Raw genomic sequence first — 17,980 nt, 5'->3', positions numbered from 1 at the left:
TATTGCTTCGCAGCTATATCAAATTAAACCATTTCTTCTCAGAAGCTAATCAATTAACTAACTATCAGCTAATCTTTAATTTGGTTTGAAAAATCAGCTTCGTTTTACGAGTGAAACTGACGCGATGCGGTCGGAACAATATGTGGGCATGCACATTGCCGAGCCTCCTTGTTACACGTTGATCTTCTAAATCTAGGTTAGAAAACGCCGATTTTCTCTTCGTTCCAACAAAAAAGTATTTAGAATGCGTAAATTGTATTCCAAATTAATTACATGCTAATTGTAATCTCAACTACATAATTTAACCCTTTCAGTTTCAGTTTTACATTATTAGCACTCAACTTGCAGTTCACAGATCGATCTGTTTCTTCTCAGCCTTGATAGAAGATGATTTCCCGAATTATCATTTTCATACCATTATAATATTCAAAAAATGCGATTGGTAATCAATTTCTCTTAGAACAGCCTTTGAGGCAAATTCGCTTCTTCACACTGCCTGAGCGCCATAATTTTGTTCACAAGGCATAAAAAACAAACAGATTCAAGTTGCACAAATGGGAAATATGTATGTACATGGTTAGTATATGATTGCTGGCATCGTGATGGCGATGCTAAGATCTGATGTGATCTCAGCTGCTCATGGCTTTGACCACCTGTCCTTGGCTGTCATCTGGTGTCCGGGTGGGTATGGTCTCACATTGACATAGCCTCCCCTTCCCATCATCCATACAATCAGATTGGCCCTTCTTCCACCAGTAATTGGCAGAGCACCGTGTCTGTGTTGACCCTAGCACACATTCAGATCGATTCTAACCTTCCATAAATCAATTTAAAATTAGATGGATACTGGCCCAATTCAGATACTTAAAGATAACACCAGTAGTAACGTATACACCATGGAAGATCGGGGGGGGGGGGTTGTCATCCCATGTAAGAGATAGGGTTGTCCTGAGGACAACCCTACCTTTTGCATTGGGAAGGACAACCCAACCCTTTACATGCGCTATGACAACCCAACCCTTTACATGCGCTATGACAACCCAACCTTTTGCATGGGATAGGACAACCCAACCTTTTACATGCAGGGACAACATAACTTTTACATGTAACAGCCGAATTATTATCTAAACATTTTACCCTTTTATTGAGGGAGACTTGACTGAAAGGGATTAAGGGGATTGGGTTACTGTCTAGAAATTACCATTTCTGAAATAGTGCGCGATGACAACAATTGCTACAGTGGATTTGGATAGGATTCATGAGATATACAAGAAAGTGAAAAAAGAATATTCGCAATACGTTGAAAGATTTTTGTATTTTTTAGCAACTTGCTTGTATTTGGATCCTGACCTCGATTTGGAAATTGCATTGAAATTGAGACCGTATGGCGGATTGATTGGGATTGACAATTCTTCATTAGACGTTTATTTCAAAAATTTTAAAATTTTAAGACTACATGCAATCCTTCACGACGCTTGTGGTTTTGTGTATGAGTACAGTGAAAAGGGACCCGGTTATTCATACGTTTTACCCTGTCCAGTCACAAATGAATATGTGGGTCATGTGACTGGTATTACTTTTTGCTTTTACTTAAAGACTTTCAAAAACCGTTTATTCAATCGATTGGAATGTTGACTGCAAGAGTGGTTGTTCTTGACTTTGAAGGCTTTCGAAGCAAAAAATCTGATTTTATTGTGAAAGAGCTAGCCATAACTTGTAAAAACTACACGGATACAATTTCATTCTCGCCTCCGCACTCATTCAATTCTCTTGCTTTGAGTGAACAAAAATCTTATCAGTGGGTTTCAAAATATCCTCATGGTTTGGATTGGGAGAAGGGAGATTACCCATATTGCTATTTAAAACAAATTCTTCAAAGTGTAGTGCTTCGATTTCCTCTATCAGATTTTTATGCGAAGGGTGTAGAGAAAACTGATACGTTGCAAAAACTGCTTCAGAGGAAAGTTACCAACCTTGAGGATTTGTTATGCCCCAAAATTGAACATTTGAGTTTCTATCGGGAGGCCCCAATTTGTGACTTGCATTCAACTACTTGCCCAAAACGACAGAAAAACAAACATTGTGCGAGGAAGAAGGCTCAATTGTTCTACTACTGGCTGATTCATGAACAACCGTCGATCGTAAAAGACAGCACCGTCTGTACTCCAAGTGAATTTGTCTCCAAATTTGATCGTTTACAGTTGCTTAACGGCTGAAAATCAATTGAGTGTTACATTAGTCAAGGAGGAAAAAATTGACAGTCGGGGACAAACTGTTTTGAGGAAACAGCAAGTTGTTTGCACTGGAGCCGAAATAGAATCATTAAAATATCTTTCACTTTTAGAATATTTTCAACTGTATCATGTCTATGAAAGAGAAAATGCAAAGAATGAATCTAACCCCTTTACCTATGCCCAAGCGGTCAGTTCCAGTGCAAGTGCCTCTGAACGATGAAAATCTACCTAAGGAAATTAAGCAGCTTGTGGAACAAGGTTGTGTGGATTCAGTTACGTACTACGGGATGGAGTATGGCATGAAAGCAAGCTACACAGTTGCTTACAAAAAAGAGGACAAAGACTCTCATTATACAACTTATGAATTTTTTATAGTAGACTAACAATATTCATGTTGATTTTTAAATTTAATTATTTTGTTTGAATTCATTTTTGAAAAAACGTTTTCTCCATGAGTTCAACTGCGGATCAGTTAGATTCGGGAGGTGGCATAACCGATTTGGTTTTTGATGAGAATCAACAGGAAAGGAGATCTTGGAGATTTTGCAATTCAAGAGTACCACGATCAGAAGTTGTTTATTTCACTCAAATTTTCATTATAGTTTTTCTTATTGCAGTATCTCTCATCAAGTTGGTATTTTTTCAATTGGATTGTGAGGAGTCAACATTTTGGTTTTCGCTCCTCTCTTGCACAGTCGGCTACGCACTTCCAAACCCAAAGCTATGAATAAAATTATTTCAACGAGCGATCGACTCTTTATGACACTGTCTGGTCCATCTTGCTGTGGAAAAACTGAGCTGATTTTCAAAATGTTACTTCAAAACACTTTTTCACCAAAATTTCAATCCATTTTTTATTTCTATCAGCATGAACAACCAAAATTTGAGTCCTTAGAGAGAAAATTGAATATACAGTTTAAAAAATTTACAAGTTTTGAAGATATCTCAGAGTTAGAAGACTGTCTTCTTGTTTTTGATGATTCATGCGAAGAAATTTTTAACGATAAAGAGTTTTCAAAACTTGCGACTGCAGGTCGTCACAAAAATATAAGTGTTATTTACGTTAAGCACAATTTATTCCAACAAAGCAAGTGGTCGAGAACAATCGACTTGAATACAACACACATTATTTTATTCAAATCACCACGTGACGTTCAACAAATTGGTTTAATTGGTCGACAGCTCAACAACACACAATTTCTTAAAGAAAGCTACGAGCTAGCTACCAAACTGCCTTTTGGTCATTTATTAATTGATTTAGACCCAAAGACGTCGGACGTTTTGCGATATTGCTCAAACATTGTGCCTCCAGGACCATCAATTTTCTACTTACCGTCTGCGAAAGCTGTAATAACAAATCTAACAAATGAAACAGAGAGAACTATGTATGCTGCGGCAAATGCTTCAGTCAAGCGACATCAACTTAAAAAAACTGATAAAGACAGCTTCTAAAAACTTTATTCGATTTCTCTGCGAGTGTTTTCTCAACGTAGTCAACGGTAATGTTGAAATTAATAAAAAACTAATCGAAAATCACGAAAAATCATTTCGAAAAATATTATCCAAACAAACAGGTTTGAGGGAAAAGAAAAGAATTCTTGGCAGAGAATCAGAACTGTTAAAAGCCGTTGGTCTTTCCTGTTATTTCTACTTGATGAAATCATAATGCATACAGAAGAGTTCATTTTAATTCCAAAACGAATGTTTATAACAAAGCAACCCCAAAAGAGCGAAATTATTGAAAACCCACAATATAAAAACAAAGCTATTCAGTTATCACTTATGCAACGAAACAAGCTAAGGGAAGATATAGGAAAAACGGACAGAGTGATCCAAACAGATCCAACAAATATTGAACGAGATGTAGATAAAGCAGATAGAGTGGTCCAAACAGATCCAACAATTTTTAACGAGGAAGAAAAAATGGAGGCTTCTAGTGATGATAGTGAAATGGATCCAATTGTTGCAAAAAAGCCTACAGTTGAATCATTTGAGTCGATTATGAAAAACGTTAAATTAAAAGAAGCTCACAAAGTCAAACGTGCAGAAATAGTACTTGATTTTATTCTCCAATCAAACCAAATCACTATTGGGGAAGAGAGCCAAGTAAGTTACATTGACAATAAACCCACGGATGTACAAGTTTCATCTTTTTTGTATGATTTACAACAACCAACTAAGAAAATTGATCAAGAGGCATATTCAAGAATCTTGTTAGTTCTTCGACTTGAGCCTGATCTCGTCTCAAACACTTACGCCAAGCAAATATTGGAAAGCTATGAGAGCGAACAAGAATTTTTCCCAACGCAACAAAGTCCGCAAACAGGACGCGGTACTTCAAAACGAACCACAACAGAAAGAGAAAACAAACGAAACGACAAAGCAAAAAAGGCCAATCAGAAAAAGTGGTCTCGTTTCGTCTTCTGAGAGAAAAACATTAGAACAACTGTACTTGAGAGGTCCTGCATCGTTTGGAAGCTCAAAGCGATTACAAAAACACAGCAAAATGTCATTAGCAAAAGTCAAGTCTTATCTAGACACTAAGCCGTCCTTCACAAAATACCGCTCGATTAGAATGCAATTTCCCAGACTAAAAGTGATTGTGAAAGATATCAATGAAATTTGGTCATTGAATTTAGCATATGTTGACAACCTTGCAAAATACAATCGCGATGTAAAGTACCTTTTGGTAGCAGTTGATTGTCTGTCACGGTACCTTAGAGTAGAGCCAATGAAGACAAAATATGCAACAGAAGCAGCTAATGCATTCAAAAAAATGATCAAACATAAACAACCCGAGAAAGTATGGGTTGATGATGGAACAGAATTTCTCGGAGCTTTCAAAAGACTATGCAACTCACGAGCAATTCATTTGTATAGCACTTTTAGTGAAAAAAGTCTGTTTTTGCCGAACGAAATATTCGTTCACTGAAAAATATCATTCATAGGTACCTTGAAGAAAAATGGACATATTCGTACATTGACAAATTAGAAGACTTTGTGAAAACAATAAATTCACGTGTTAATCGGATAACTAAGCTTGCACCAAACAAAGTTACAAAAAAAGACGTACCACGGCTTGTGTCCTTGAGCGCTGAAACAACTGTTTCCCAAAAACCTCGTTTCTTTGTTGGAGATTTTGTCAGAATTGTCAAAAAAGACAAAGCTTTCAGAAAGGGCTACGAACAATCGTTTACTGACAAAGTTTTTGAGATAACAGATATTCCGACATTATTTCCGCCATCATATTCCCTCATTGATGCAAACAAAGAACAAATAGAAGGAAAATTTTATCAATCAGAATTGCAGCTTGTTCGTGTAAAGGAAAATGAGTAGAAATCGTTTTGACGATGAGTTCACTGTGCATGTTATTTCATCCGCTTCTATGCAAATATTTGGGTCAAACACTCTGGCCTCTTTTCGCAATTTTTTCAATGATGAAATTCAACTCTCTGGTGACTGGAGGGTGGCTCTTAGTGAAATAATTTTTCCGACAAAAATTGAGCACGTCGTGAATGGAGATTTAATAGCATACAGTCTTAAGGGATACGAAGACTCGCAAAAAATTTCGTCTGATGCTAGTGTCATTTCTCGGCCTTACAATGGAGAAAAACTGTCCTTCATGACTGGTAATTTTGACAATATTAATCAACTTCTGGGTACTATCAAGCGAACAGTTGGATTACCCAATTTTTCGTTTCGAGAAATCAAGAGTACTGGAAAATACGAAATAATTTTTGGTAAATATGAAGGAATCACTTTTCCTAGTGAGGAAATACCTAGCATTGTGGGCTTTACCGGAATTCCAGATGGACGCGGTGTACATATTGGTTACAAAATGGATTCAGTTACATCAAATAGATTAATGAAGAGTGATGAGACAAAAGCATACTTTGGAGAATTTTGCTGCTGATCTTTGCGCGGGAAAGCACCTAATATTCATTTACACAAACATTATTGAGTATCAGTATGTGGGTGACGCAAAAGCTCCGTTATTGCGTGTCATTGATTCAAAACAACGTCTGAAAAACGGTAGCGTGTGCGAACTTGAACCAACACATCGAATTGTTTTTTCAAATTTAGACTATAAAAAACTGTTATCAAACACTATACAATCAATTTCAATTGAGATTCGCACTGAAACAGGACAATTGGTTCCTTTTTCGGGAACAGGTAAAGTTATTTTAACTTTACAATTCAAGAAGTTTTCTGACTAGTATGGATTCCTATTATGCTAATCAGGTAACATCATTGCCGCACTTCTCCGGACACTATAGACAAAGGGGAAGTGGGTTTGGGGATTTAGCAGCGGGAATTGGACGCGTTCTTTACCATTGGCTCGACGTTTTATTTTACCGGCTGCAAAACGTATCGGGAGAGAGCTTTTAAAACAGGGTGTTCCCGAACTTGTAGATGTAGTCTCAAAGAAAAAGTCGCCAAAACAAGCCTTGAAAAACACAGTCTCAAACACTATCAAAAAACAAACAGGTGGACGAGCGCGACAACAAAGACCAAGGAAACAAATTGGAAGCCGTTCAAGCAAGTTAACAAAACAGCGTAAAACCTCGTTCATTTCAAAGTCAAGAGCTCCAAAAAGAAGTCGATCAGATTTTTTTGCAAAGGTGAAAGATGATCGCTAATTTATTACCATCCGAGGCAACTCACAGTTCCCTCGATCTGTTCGAGAAACCATCCCTCTTAGTAACATTTGATGGCAGTTTTTGTCAAAAACTGGGCCCGGTGTATAGCCCCAATGGTCCAATGTTGGAGTTTGAAGTTGCTGGCGATAGAAACAACTTTATTGATTTACATAAAATATTCCTCGAAGTCAAATGTAAAATTGTTCAGTCGTCCGAAGCAAATTTAAAATATGACGGTACAGCTGCTGCAGATGTGACTAAAACTGACGCTCCCTACTTTTGCAATAATGTGCTGCATTCACTGTTCTCTGACTGCACAGTGTCAGCCAACGGACTAAAAATATCGAATGCAAATGGAAATTATGCTCACAAAAGTTTTATTGAGACTGAGTTTTCACACAACAAAGACGCAGAAAACACTTGGTTAGCTTGTCAAGGTTACTCGTATGAGGAAAATCCGGGAGCCTTATCAACTACTGAAGTAAATAGAAGAAAAGCTTAAGTCAGACAGTCAAATGAATGCACGTTTTACGGAAAGGTTGCAGTCGACTTTTTCACATGTGACAGGAATCTAATGAGTGGTGTAACTCTTCGGATTGCTTTTCGAAGATCAATTGATGACTTTGTTATTATGTCAGATGATGCCGCTAAGCATTATAAAGTGAAAATTGTCGAGGCAAATTTGTATGTGCGCAAGATGACTTTGAACGATGACGTCGTGTCGGCCATTGAAAAAACCTTGCTTTCCAGCCCGGCTTCCTATCCGTACCTTGAAACCCTAACAAAAACATTTTTGGCTTCTACTGGTCTGCACAGTTGGAAACAAGAAGACATATTTGCCAGGGAACCAATCCGAAGACTAGCTTTATGTCTGAACACAAACGAAGCTTTTCTCGGTAACAACAGACAGAATCCATTTCATTTCCGAAAATTTGATTTGGAACAGATATATATCTATCGAAATGGAATGCCAGTCGCTGATAGTCCAATATCAACAAATGATGATAAACGGCTTTACTTCAATACAATATCAGACTTAGCCTATATTGACAATGGTCATGGCATAAGTTTGACGGACTACCCGAACCATTTTATTATGGTTTTTGACTTGACCAGTACTCAACAAGCTTCTCACGATTTTATTCATCCCGAGCTAACAAATTGCTCAATTTCGATCGAGCTGAAATTTTCGGCTGCCTTGCCCAACAATATTGAAATATTCATTGTTGGCGAAAAAGCTAGCACAATTTTTGTGGATTCTGCGCGCCGGGTTTCAAAAAATCACATTTTAACCAACTAATGGATGAAGATGACATCAATGACCTAATTCAAAAATGTAGAAAACTGAAATACAAATTTTGTGGTGTATTCGCTGCAAACAACTTTCCCCAAAAATTCCCCAGAAACAGTTTTCTCATCGTAAATGCTTCGCCCTCGAACAACCCTGGTACACACTGGCTTCTTCTATGTAATCGAAACAAAAAAATTATTTTTGCGGACCCCTTGGGACAATCGATTATTGCCTATAGAGACTTATATCGCAGACTCTCTGACACTAATGCACAAATATGACAATTTCTCGAACATCAACCAATTCAGAGTCAAAACTCAGAACTGTGTGGACTTTTTTGTATTTATATTGCGCATATTATATTTAGTAAAAGACAAATTGTAAAAATTAATGATGTTCAATTGCTTCGCTTTGCACTTCATATGATGTTTTAATATCTGTTGAATAAAAAATTTTTTTTATTTTATTTTTTATTTTTTCTTCAAATACAAGACGAACAAATAGTAACTCAGAATCAATATCTAATTTTCCATAACCACTCACAAATATGTCCATAACTTTACAAAAAGCACCAGAATGAGGACCACTTAAAATGTTTTCAACTCGTTTTAAAGTTTCTGTACAAATTTGATCAGTTTGAGTTTGTTCATGGCCGGTTTCTGCTGAGATGGTATTGTGGATTGTTTTCTGTGTGATTCCTGTAGTTTTTGTGGCCGTCGTTTTTGTCGTCGTCAACATCTTTGCTGTGTTTGAAACTGGAAGACGCTTGTGAACCGTTGCTGGGTCAATTTTCTCTCCTGTTTTGTCATTGAAGTCAACGGCTAACTTCAACTTTGTAAATACTTCTCCATTCGTTTCCAGTTTTGAAGAATTTGAAAATAGGTGTTTGAAAGTTGTGAAAAGACAGGGGACAGCAAAAGATTTGTTTTGCTTTGTACAGCCAATATCAGTTGAACTATCAATCAAAAGGTGAAAATGGTTAGTTGCTATTTGGCAAAACTCAGACTCAAAGTGAGGACAAACTGCATAATTATTCAAACTCGTAATGTCTGTTGGCTTTTGATCAACAATTTTGAATCTAAATTGTTTCTGAAATTGTTTGAAATAACTTGGAGAACGTTCATACATTGCTTCCACCATCCTTGCTCTCGAGCTTAGGCCTTTTATTTGGTGGCGGTTTTGTTGAACAGTCTTTTGATGATTTTTCTTCTGATTCAAGTATCTTCTCTGCCGTATTGACCAAACCCCCAAATTCTTGCAGAGTTAACGAAATTCTCTGTTCAAACTCGTATTCTTCTGCTGCTTTTTTAAACAGTTTCAGAAACACATACGTTCCTGTCTTTTCATAAGTTTTCAGCGTTGCCCTTATTAAACGCTTATCAGTTTTGGAAATATCAAAATAACAATCTCCAAATTCTGTATCTTTAGTGGAAGTGAAAGGCATAGTGTGCAACTTGTTTTTATCACTTTCAGGTACTCTAATGTGTAAAGATTCAAACTAATGGCGGCGGCAAGTTGGGATTAAACCAGTGTAGTCATTTTGTCTCATTAAATCCAGCTGACATGTGAATACAGAGTCAAGTACGCCTATGGCGTACTTGATTCTGTCTCTTGCATTCACATTGGATTGCATAATTAATTTCAGATGTGACCTTAGATAAGGTTTCCCTACTGAAATGGTTGGTGGTACCACAAAAACTGAAACAGATGTGACCCTAGGTGTGACGACCACAGGTTGAATTTAGCGTGAACGTGCAGAAAATTCAAAACAGATGTTAACCTAGATAAGAATTGAAACCAATATAATTCAACTGGTTATAACGTTATAACATATGAAAATTAAAAACAGATGTGACCCTAGGTGTGACGACCACAGGTTGAATTTAGCGTGAACGTGCAGAAAATTCAAAACAGATGTTAACCTAGATCAGAATTGAAACCAATATAATTCAACTGGTTATAACGTTATAACACATGAAAATTAAAAACAGATGTGACCCTAGGTGTGACGTGAATAAAACGTTGAATTTAGTGGGAACGTACAGTATTAGTAATTCAAAACAGTTGTTAACCTAGATAAGAAATGCAATGCAAAGTTAACTTGGTTTCTACGTTATATTAAATAGAAATTAAAAACAAATGTGATCCTAGATAAGCGGTGTGTTAAAAACGTATTTGCACCACTAAAATTATTGCGTTCATTTCCTTTGGTTCTTCTTGCTAAACAGTCAATCTCTACTTGAAACCTTTTGGTTCCTCTTGCTAAACAATTTCACTCTCTACTTGAAACTAGTGTTATATTTTGATCGTTATAATGTCTGTAAAAATTCTTTCTGAATCTGCAATTTCCCGAGAACGAACTCTTGTTTATCAGACATTGTACGAAAACTTTGTCGTCTTGATTCAACAGAAAAAAATTGGCGATGTTTGGACAGTATACCAGCATTGTCTAATTCCAAAACTCTTTATCAATGCAATTGCAGCTCTACCTAACAAAACGCAGCCTTCTGAGAGCAGCATTATTACTTCGGGTGGGTTATTGCCTCCCAAAACTACGCCTGCTTTCGAAAATCACGATGTTGATACCTTGACAGACGAAGTGCGGAGGATATTCTATCGCTACGATTGTGAGTGTGTTCCACTTTGTGAAAATCAACTCGGAGTTTATCGAGCATGCGACGAATTAGCAGATATGTGAGGACTCAAGTCTGCGCCCGATTCTCCCACCAGTCTCACAAGTGTGCCAGTGACGCCTGCAGTGGACCCTAGTCCTACAGTTACACCGACTCCTAGCCCATCCCTGTTTGCGGAAATCAGTAAAAGTTATCAAGAAAAGTTTTGCAACGGAAATCAAGATTTCGACTTGAACATTTTATCCGGGACAAGCTTTCATACCCCACAGCAATCGAATTCAGCCCTATTTGAAACGCCGGAAAGCGGTGAGACACCGCAAGTTTGTGCTGCTCCTAAAAAACGAAGACAAGAAAGCAACCTGATGGATATATTTGATATTTAAAACTAAAACTATAAATATATGCGTGCTTTAGATTGCTCAATAGTTGTGTATATGACATTCATTCAATTGTGTATCTGACATTTATTAAATTGTGTTGATTGCCTTTGTACAATTTTTGATAAAGACTTAATTCACAATAAAGATCTTCAACCTTTTCATAAGGAATTGAGCAAGTCCCAAACATGTCCCAAAAGAACACTGCACTTTGAGGAAATTGTATTTGGTTGAGCAAGGTCATTAAAAAAATAGATTTCTACCGCTCTTTAGTTATTAGACTTGTCTATTTAATGTTTTAAGGTTTGTTCAAATCGTAGTTCAAAAAATGAAATTTTTTGAAATATTTCAAAAAAATGAAGAATTTACGAAAACGATAAATAATAAGAGAAAGAACGATAATTAATCAGGAAACCGAAGAATACCTTTGCTTCAATTAGGTTTGCAGTGAAAAGCTCTTGTTTGGAGGAAAAGTTTGCAAAAAAAAAACTTTGAATATTAAGAGCGAATCTAAAATTCAACAAAAAGTGGTTAACAACTGAAATTGTCATTCTGGTGATTTTGTGGTAAAACAAGGAGCTTTTTCCAGCATTGAAATTCCAGTGAGATTGGTCCAGTGTTTGTTCTTTTACTGTTTTCACTAAACAAAAGTTTAAAACTTTCAAACTTGTGTTATTTGCATAAATATTTTGACCATTTTTCTTGAAATCAAAAAAACTTTTTTTTTGCTTTATATCAGCTGAAACTCATGATCATCCAAAACGAGAGTGACTTAGCGATGATTCCAATGAGTAGTGTGCTATTGATCGCTGTAACAGGTACCATCTTTATCAAAAACCGTCTTTTTTTCAACAATTTTTACAAAAATAACAAAATATTTTTTTGTAATGATCCGAAAGCAATGAAAAATTTATCTCAAATGAACGGGGATAGGCTCATACGATGGACAATTGTCCCCGCTATCAAAGATCTCAGAAGTTCCAGGTTAAAAATGTTACTGCAACATGGTTTTTTTGCATTTTTTCTTTTGTTATTTTAGTTAATCCCTCTTAATCCCTAAAAGTGAAAAAATGCCATTTTTTAACATGAAGGAGACATTTTTACCCTTACTAAACAGAAGTTTTTCTGTAATGGGAACTTGTTAGAGAGCTGATGAAGTAACATACGTATAACGTTTTTCTTTATTCTTGGAGAAAAAGCCTAATCCCCTTAATCCTTTTGATCAAAAAAATTGAAAAATTTAAAAAAAGTGATGTTTTCTTTCAATTGTTTACACAAAAGTTTCATATAGGAACACTCCATCAACAAAGAGGTCCTCCTGTGCTTCTCAGTCATATTTGCCAACACATGAACCCCTGGTAAAGTCCTTTATTTAGAGGTTAAAGTCTTCTGAAAAAACTCGGCTTTCGATGCAGTTTCAACTGATGTTTCCTGATAGCCTTGGTGACTCCAGGACTTGTTTTCTAGTATGATATACCTTAATATAGACCCTTAGTGTAGATGCCTTTATATGCTCCTTAGCATGCATGCTTCCGCGACATGTAACAAGAACTTTATCAATTTCGAAATTTTTAACTTTTACTAAAGTTATTTTTAATTGTATATTAAAACCATAAAAACGGAAGGTACGTTCAATCTGCATGCTTTTTAAACCATTTTTTTGGTTGTTTAACTTCTGTCTCTGCTTTGACTGAGTGATAGTCATTTTTAAGTTTGAATTTGATTTTTGGCGCGCTTTCAAATTTACTTCAATTTGATTGGCTAATTTCAAATTCAAACTTGCGCGCGTAAACTTTCAAACTTTGCACAGCATAACAGTGAGCTCAGATTGAAATCAGCCATATTTGAGAACTCTTGCATTGAGAAACCGTTTGTTCAAACTTATCTTGAAAATGCCAGAAAAGTGTAACTTTTGTGACAACGTTTACAGCAACAAAAGTAACCGTGCTCGTCATGAACGCACTGTTCATGCTGATGAGAAAGGTATACCCGTATGCCGCTGTTCAATTTGTCCAGTTACTCGCCGTCAATTATCTGAAATTCAAATTCACCTCTCTGACTGCCATGGTAGATTTACAAATCTTTGTCATTATTGTAATCTTGCTTTCAACGACAAAAACTCGTTTAACGAACACATCAGAAAACAACACGTGTTACCTGTTCTTGACAACTCGAGAGTTGTCAATCCAATTGTTCATCAACAGGGACAACAACAACAACAACGACAACAGCAACAACAACAACAACAACAACAACAACAACAACAACAACAACAACGAGGTACCCTCACAGAGTCAGCCTTTAGAAAGAGTCTCCAGTCTTATCGTATTGTAGATAGTAACAACACCGTTGGCCTTCTCGATTTCATGACTGCTCAGAGAGATGAAATCAGTGACATTACAGAACAAAAAACATTGAACGAAGGTCCACAAAAAGTTCAATTCAGTGCGAAACTATCACTTCATAAAGAAGCGCGCGACAACGGAGAAGCATCGGACATTGATATCTACGCCAATTCTGAAATGACACCTGTTCATCATCAATTGTCTGACGAAACGTTTTTTCACATGGTGGAAAAGATGCTCACTGTCCTCTTCGTATTCGCATCTAATGGAAGTGGTTGGATTCTTCAAAAAATTCTGTGGGTTGATTTAAAATTCGCTAAATTTTCGCCAATACGTGGTTCATCTTTTATTGAGCTGCCCCTCTGTCTTCGTAATCAAAGCTTTTTATTGAATATACGCAACCATGATGATTTCCAATGTTTCAACTACTGCTTCACCGCTTGGTACCACGAACTGCACGGACCCAACTTAGCTGACCCTTCACGAGACATTAGAACACAATTGACTAACCCGGCTACATACAGGAAACCTGAGGCTATCAAACCCCGCGGTGAGTTTTCTATGCCAATGGGCTTTCACGATATTCATCAGTTCGAAATCATGAATGACGTGCAGGTCAACGTGTTTCAATTTTCAAAAGGAGACCTCCTTCCTATGTACGTCTCCAATAACAAGAACATTGCACCAACGATGGATCTTCTACTCCTGTTTAACGAAGATGTACATCATTATGTTCTGATCAATAACCTCATTAAACTGGTATGCACTGTGAAAGAAAAACAGTTCACAAACAATTTGCGTCTTTGCAGGAACTGTTTTGCTTTTTCCCACTCTGAAGAGCAACATCAAGTTCACGATGATGCATGTCGAAACCATGCACCAGCAACAATAAAGATGCCCGGCGATGATAAAAATTCTTTCCGGTTCAAAAATTTTAAGGCGCGATGGTTTGCTCCATTCACTATTTACTTCGACTTTGAGTCGTTTCTAATGCCAGTCTCATCTTGTCCAGCTAATCCGGACGCATCTTCAACTGAAGTTATCGAACAACACATACCCTCCGGTTTTGCTCTGACTTTGATTGAGAACGGTTTTTCAACACCAAAAGAATTCGTTATCGATAGCTCCGAAAACTGCATGACAAATTTTATTAAAAAACTACATGAGATGGCGCGAGAAGTATACTATTCAAAGAGACGCTTTCCGATATATTTGGGACAACAAGTGCCAAATCGAAGTAGTACAATTGACAGTTGGATTTGTGAAGAACCTTTCGGACCCGAAGATACAAAAGTGTTGGACCATTGCCACCACCGCGGAGATTTTCTTGGTTTTGCTCATGAAAAGTGCAACTGGATAAGACGCACAATCAATTTCACTCCCGTAATTGGTCACAACATCGCTAACTACGACCTTCATCACGTATGCTTGGCACTTCGAGAAATTGAGCCATCAACAACAATAAACGTCATCCCATCTACAGATGAGAAGTACATATCGATGACGTTCGGTGTCCTAATCAAAACAGTCACGGGGAGAGATGGAAAAGTCAGAAAAATTAACGAATATTTACGTTTCATCGATTCTTTCAAGTTTTTAACTTCATCCTTAGAAAAGTTAGTTGCTAACCTACCCGCTTCGGCTTTCGCAATTTTCGATTCAATGTTCGATAGTGACCAGTCAGCTGATGCTCTAAATTTGATTAAAGAGAAAGGAATATAACCCTATTCGTACATGACTGACCGCTCAAAGTTCGCAGAAACAGAACTTCCCCCACTCGAAAAGTGGAAAAACAGCCTAGACAATGGAAAATTGCAAATAACAGATTATGAACTGCAAAAAGCAAAAACTGTTTTTGATACTTTCCAATGTTGTAACCTTGAAGGATATCATAACTTATATCTGAAGTGCGATACACTCTTGCTTGAGTGCGTGTTTGAAGAGTTTCGGAGACTGTGTATGAACACATATGGACTGGACTGCGCACATCACTACAGTGCCTCAAACCTCGCTGGTGATGCATTTCTCAAAATTTGCCGGGCCAATATTCAATTGTTGACAAATCGAGAACATCTGGAAATTGTTGAAAATATGATTAGAGGAGGTCTCGCATCGGTGTACGATGAACGTTACTTCAAGGCGAACAACAAGTATATGGAGAATTACGACAGTGCGCTCGAGTCGACTTTTGGTTTCATGGTAGATGCTAACAACTTGTATGGTGGCGTCATGAAAACAGAGCATCTACCTGTTGGTGACTTTTTGCTGGTGGAAGTCCCACTCGAGCAGGTACTCAATACACCAACAGATTCTCCCATAGGTTACATCCTTGAAGTAGATTTGATGTACCCACACAATATACGAGACCTCCATCGTGATTTCCCTCTCGCGCCAACAAAAGAACTAGTACCCGATGAGTGGTTGAGCACTTACCAGAGAGAGTTGAAGTTCAATGTCAACATGCCGCGGTCATCTGTCCCCAAGTTACTACAAACCGTTACGGACAAAAAGCGGTACACGCTCCATTACCGGAATCTTCAACTTTATGTACAACTTGGTCTGGTTGTTGACAGAGTACATCGCGTGCTCCAATTCTCGCAAGAAAACTGGATGGAGCCCTATATCAGATTAAACACGGAAAAAAGACAGACCGCGCGGAACAAATTCGAAGAATATTTGTTCAAACTTATGAACAATAGCGCTTATGGTAAAACCTGTGAGTCAAAAAGAAGGAGAATGAAACTTACCTTAGCGCAGAATGCAGATCAAGTGCTCCAGAATGTCTCACGCTTTACCTTCAAGACATTCAAAATTTTCGGCGAAAATTTAGCTGCTATCACGCACGAGCCAAAGAGAATCTTTTGGGATAAGCCAACAATTGTTGGCGCGACAATTCTAGAATTAGCTAAATTTCAAATGTATAGGTTTCACTATAATATAATGAAGCCGCATTTTGATTGTCGCCTGCTATATTCTGACACAGACAGTCTTTTATATAAAATTCGATCTGACGATTTCTACAAGGAATTAGCAGCAAAACCCAATATTTTGTCGGAGTTTGATTTTTCAAATTACCCTAAGGAGCATCAACTTTTCAACAACAACAACAAACTCGTCGTTCTCAAATACAAAGATGAATTCGCCGGAAAACTCATCGACGAGTTTGTTTCGCTGAAGCCGAAGTTATATTCCATAACTTCAACAGGTAAAACAGATTTATGTTCATTTATAACTTTTGTGTTATTATGGTTAGTCATTATCACACATACATCACACTAAACTTTAAGAGAAGCAAGCAAGCATTTCTTTGAAAAACTTTCTGAGGACAAATTGATAAAACTTCTCGCAACTTTTTTGCATTTAGATTCCCGAAAAATCTCTGCAAAAGGTGTTACCAGAGCTGCCAGGGAACAATTAACGCACCAGAAATACAAAGACGCTCTGTTCCTCTCATCTACACTACGAACACCGAACAACAGAATTGTGTCAGACCGTCACGTTCTACAGACTGTTTCAATTAATAAATTGTCCCTGAGTCCCTTCGATGACAAACGTTTCATTCTTGAGGGCGGTATAAAAACTTTGCCGTACGGTCATGCCGACGCAATTGAAGCCACTGATCTTGAAAGTGATCCAGAGTGGGATGCACCGACGCAAGATGAAATCGAGGATCTCTTTGGGGAAGAATGGGAAACGGATAATGAGTCGGACAGCACGCTCCCTGCTTCTACTGAAAGTTGGCAGCCACCCGATCCTGCACTTGAAAATTGGGAGCCACCTGATCCCGGATTCAACAGAATAATAAACGAATCGGACTTGGATAGTGACGATAATGTCGATTTTGAGGCAGTAATTGACGAAGAATCTCCAATCAATTGTCCATTCATAGATTATGAAGCTGTTGAATCTGAGGACGGAAGAGAAATAACCGATTCGGAGGAGGAAGAAGCAATACCACCGCGTAAAAGGGGTCGACGCACATAAAAAACAGCAATTTTCAGCCTTATTTTTACGTCTGTAATTGTTAAGATTGTGTTTTATGATTTATGTTTCAATTAAAACTGTTTAACCTACTCTATTTTGTCCCCATTTGTATATATTTTCCCTATGACACTTCAAAAAATTTAAATATTTGCATTTTTTCGTTCATTTCGTGCTAATTTTGTTGTAATTTTTCGTTAAAAATGGCTCCATTTTTGTTCAAAACCCATTTCAAAACTCTAACCTACCCGTGCTTAACACTGGTTTCAGTAACAACGCGTTTTGTCGTGATTTGTAACCTTTCGATTGTACAGATTTTGTGTTCAGTTTTGGTTCAATTTCTCAACCCAAGTTTGTGTTGTTTAGCTAAATTTCAATTGCTAGATTTGAGCAAATTGCGTGGTTTGGTTCTACAGTAAATTCACAGTTTATATCCAGTCTTTCTGATAAGTCTAAATATTTCACTCTTTGATAAGAAT

At 37.3% G+C, this 17,980-nt stretch overlaps 1 protein-coding gene across 1 annotated transcript in view; it reads right to left on the bottom strand.

Annotated features, from left to right (window-relative positions):
* Positions 1 to 461: 461 nt before the first annotated feature.
* Positions 462 to 17,980, bottom strand: part of LOC142336014 (2-oxoglutarate and iron-dependent oxygenase domain-containing protein 2-like) — a 28,853-nt gene continuing 11,334 nt past the window's right edge. The window contains exon 6 of the mRNA XM_075384476.1: positions 462 to 787. Within this exon, the coding sequence (XP_075240591.1) occupies positions 638 to 787 (150 nt within the window). The 3' untranslated portion in view covers positions 462 to 637. The remainder of the gene's footprint in view (positions 788 to 17,980) is intronic.

The sequence above is a fragment of the Convolutriloba macropyga genome, chromosome 3, assembly GCF_964194025.1.
Source record: "Convolutriloba macropyga chromosome 3, txConMacr16.3, whole genome shotgun sequence".
NCBI classification, from domain to species: domain Eukaryota; kingdom Metazoa; phylum Xenacoelomorpha; order Acoela; family Convolutidae; genus Convolutriloba; species Convolutriloba macropyga.
This window is presented reverse-complemented; position numbering and strand designations above follow the sequence as displayed.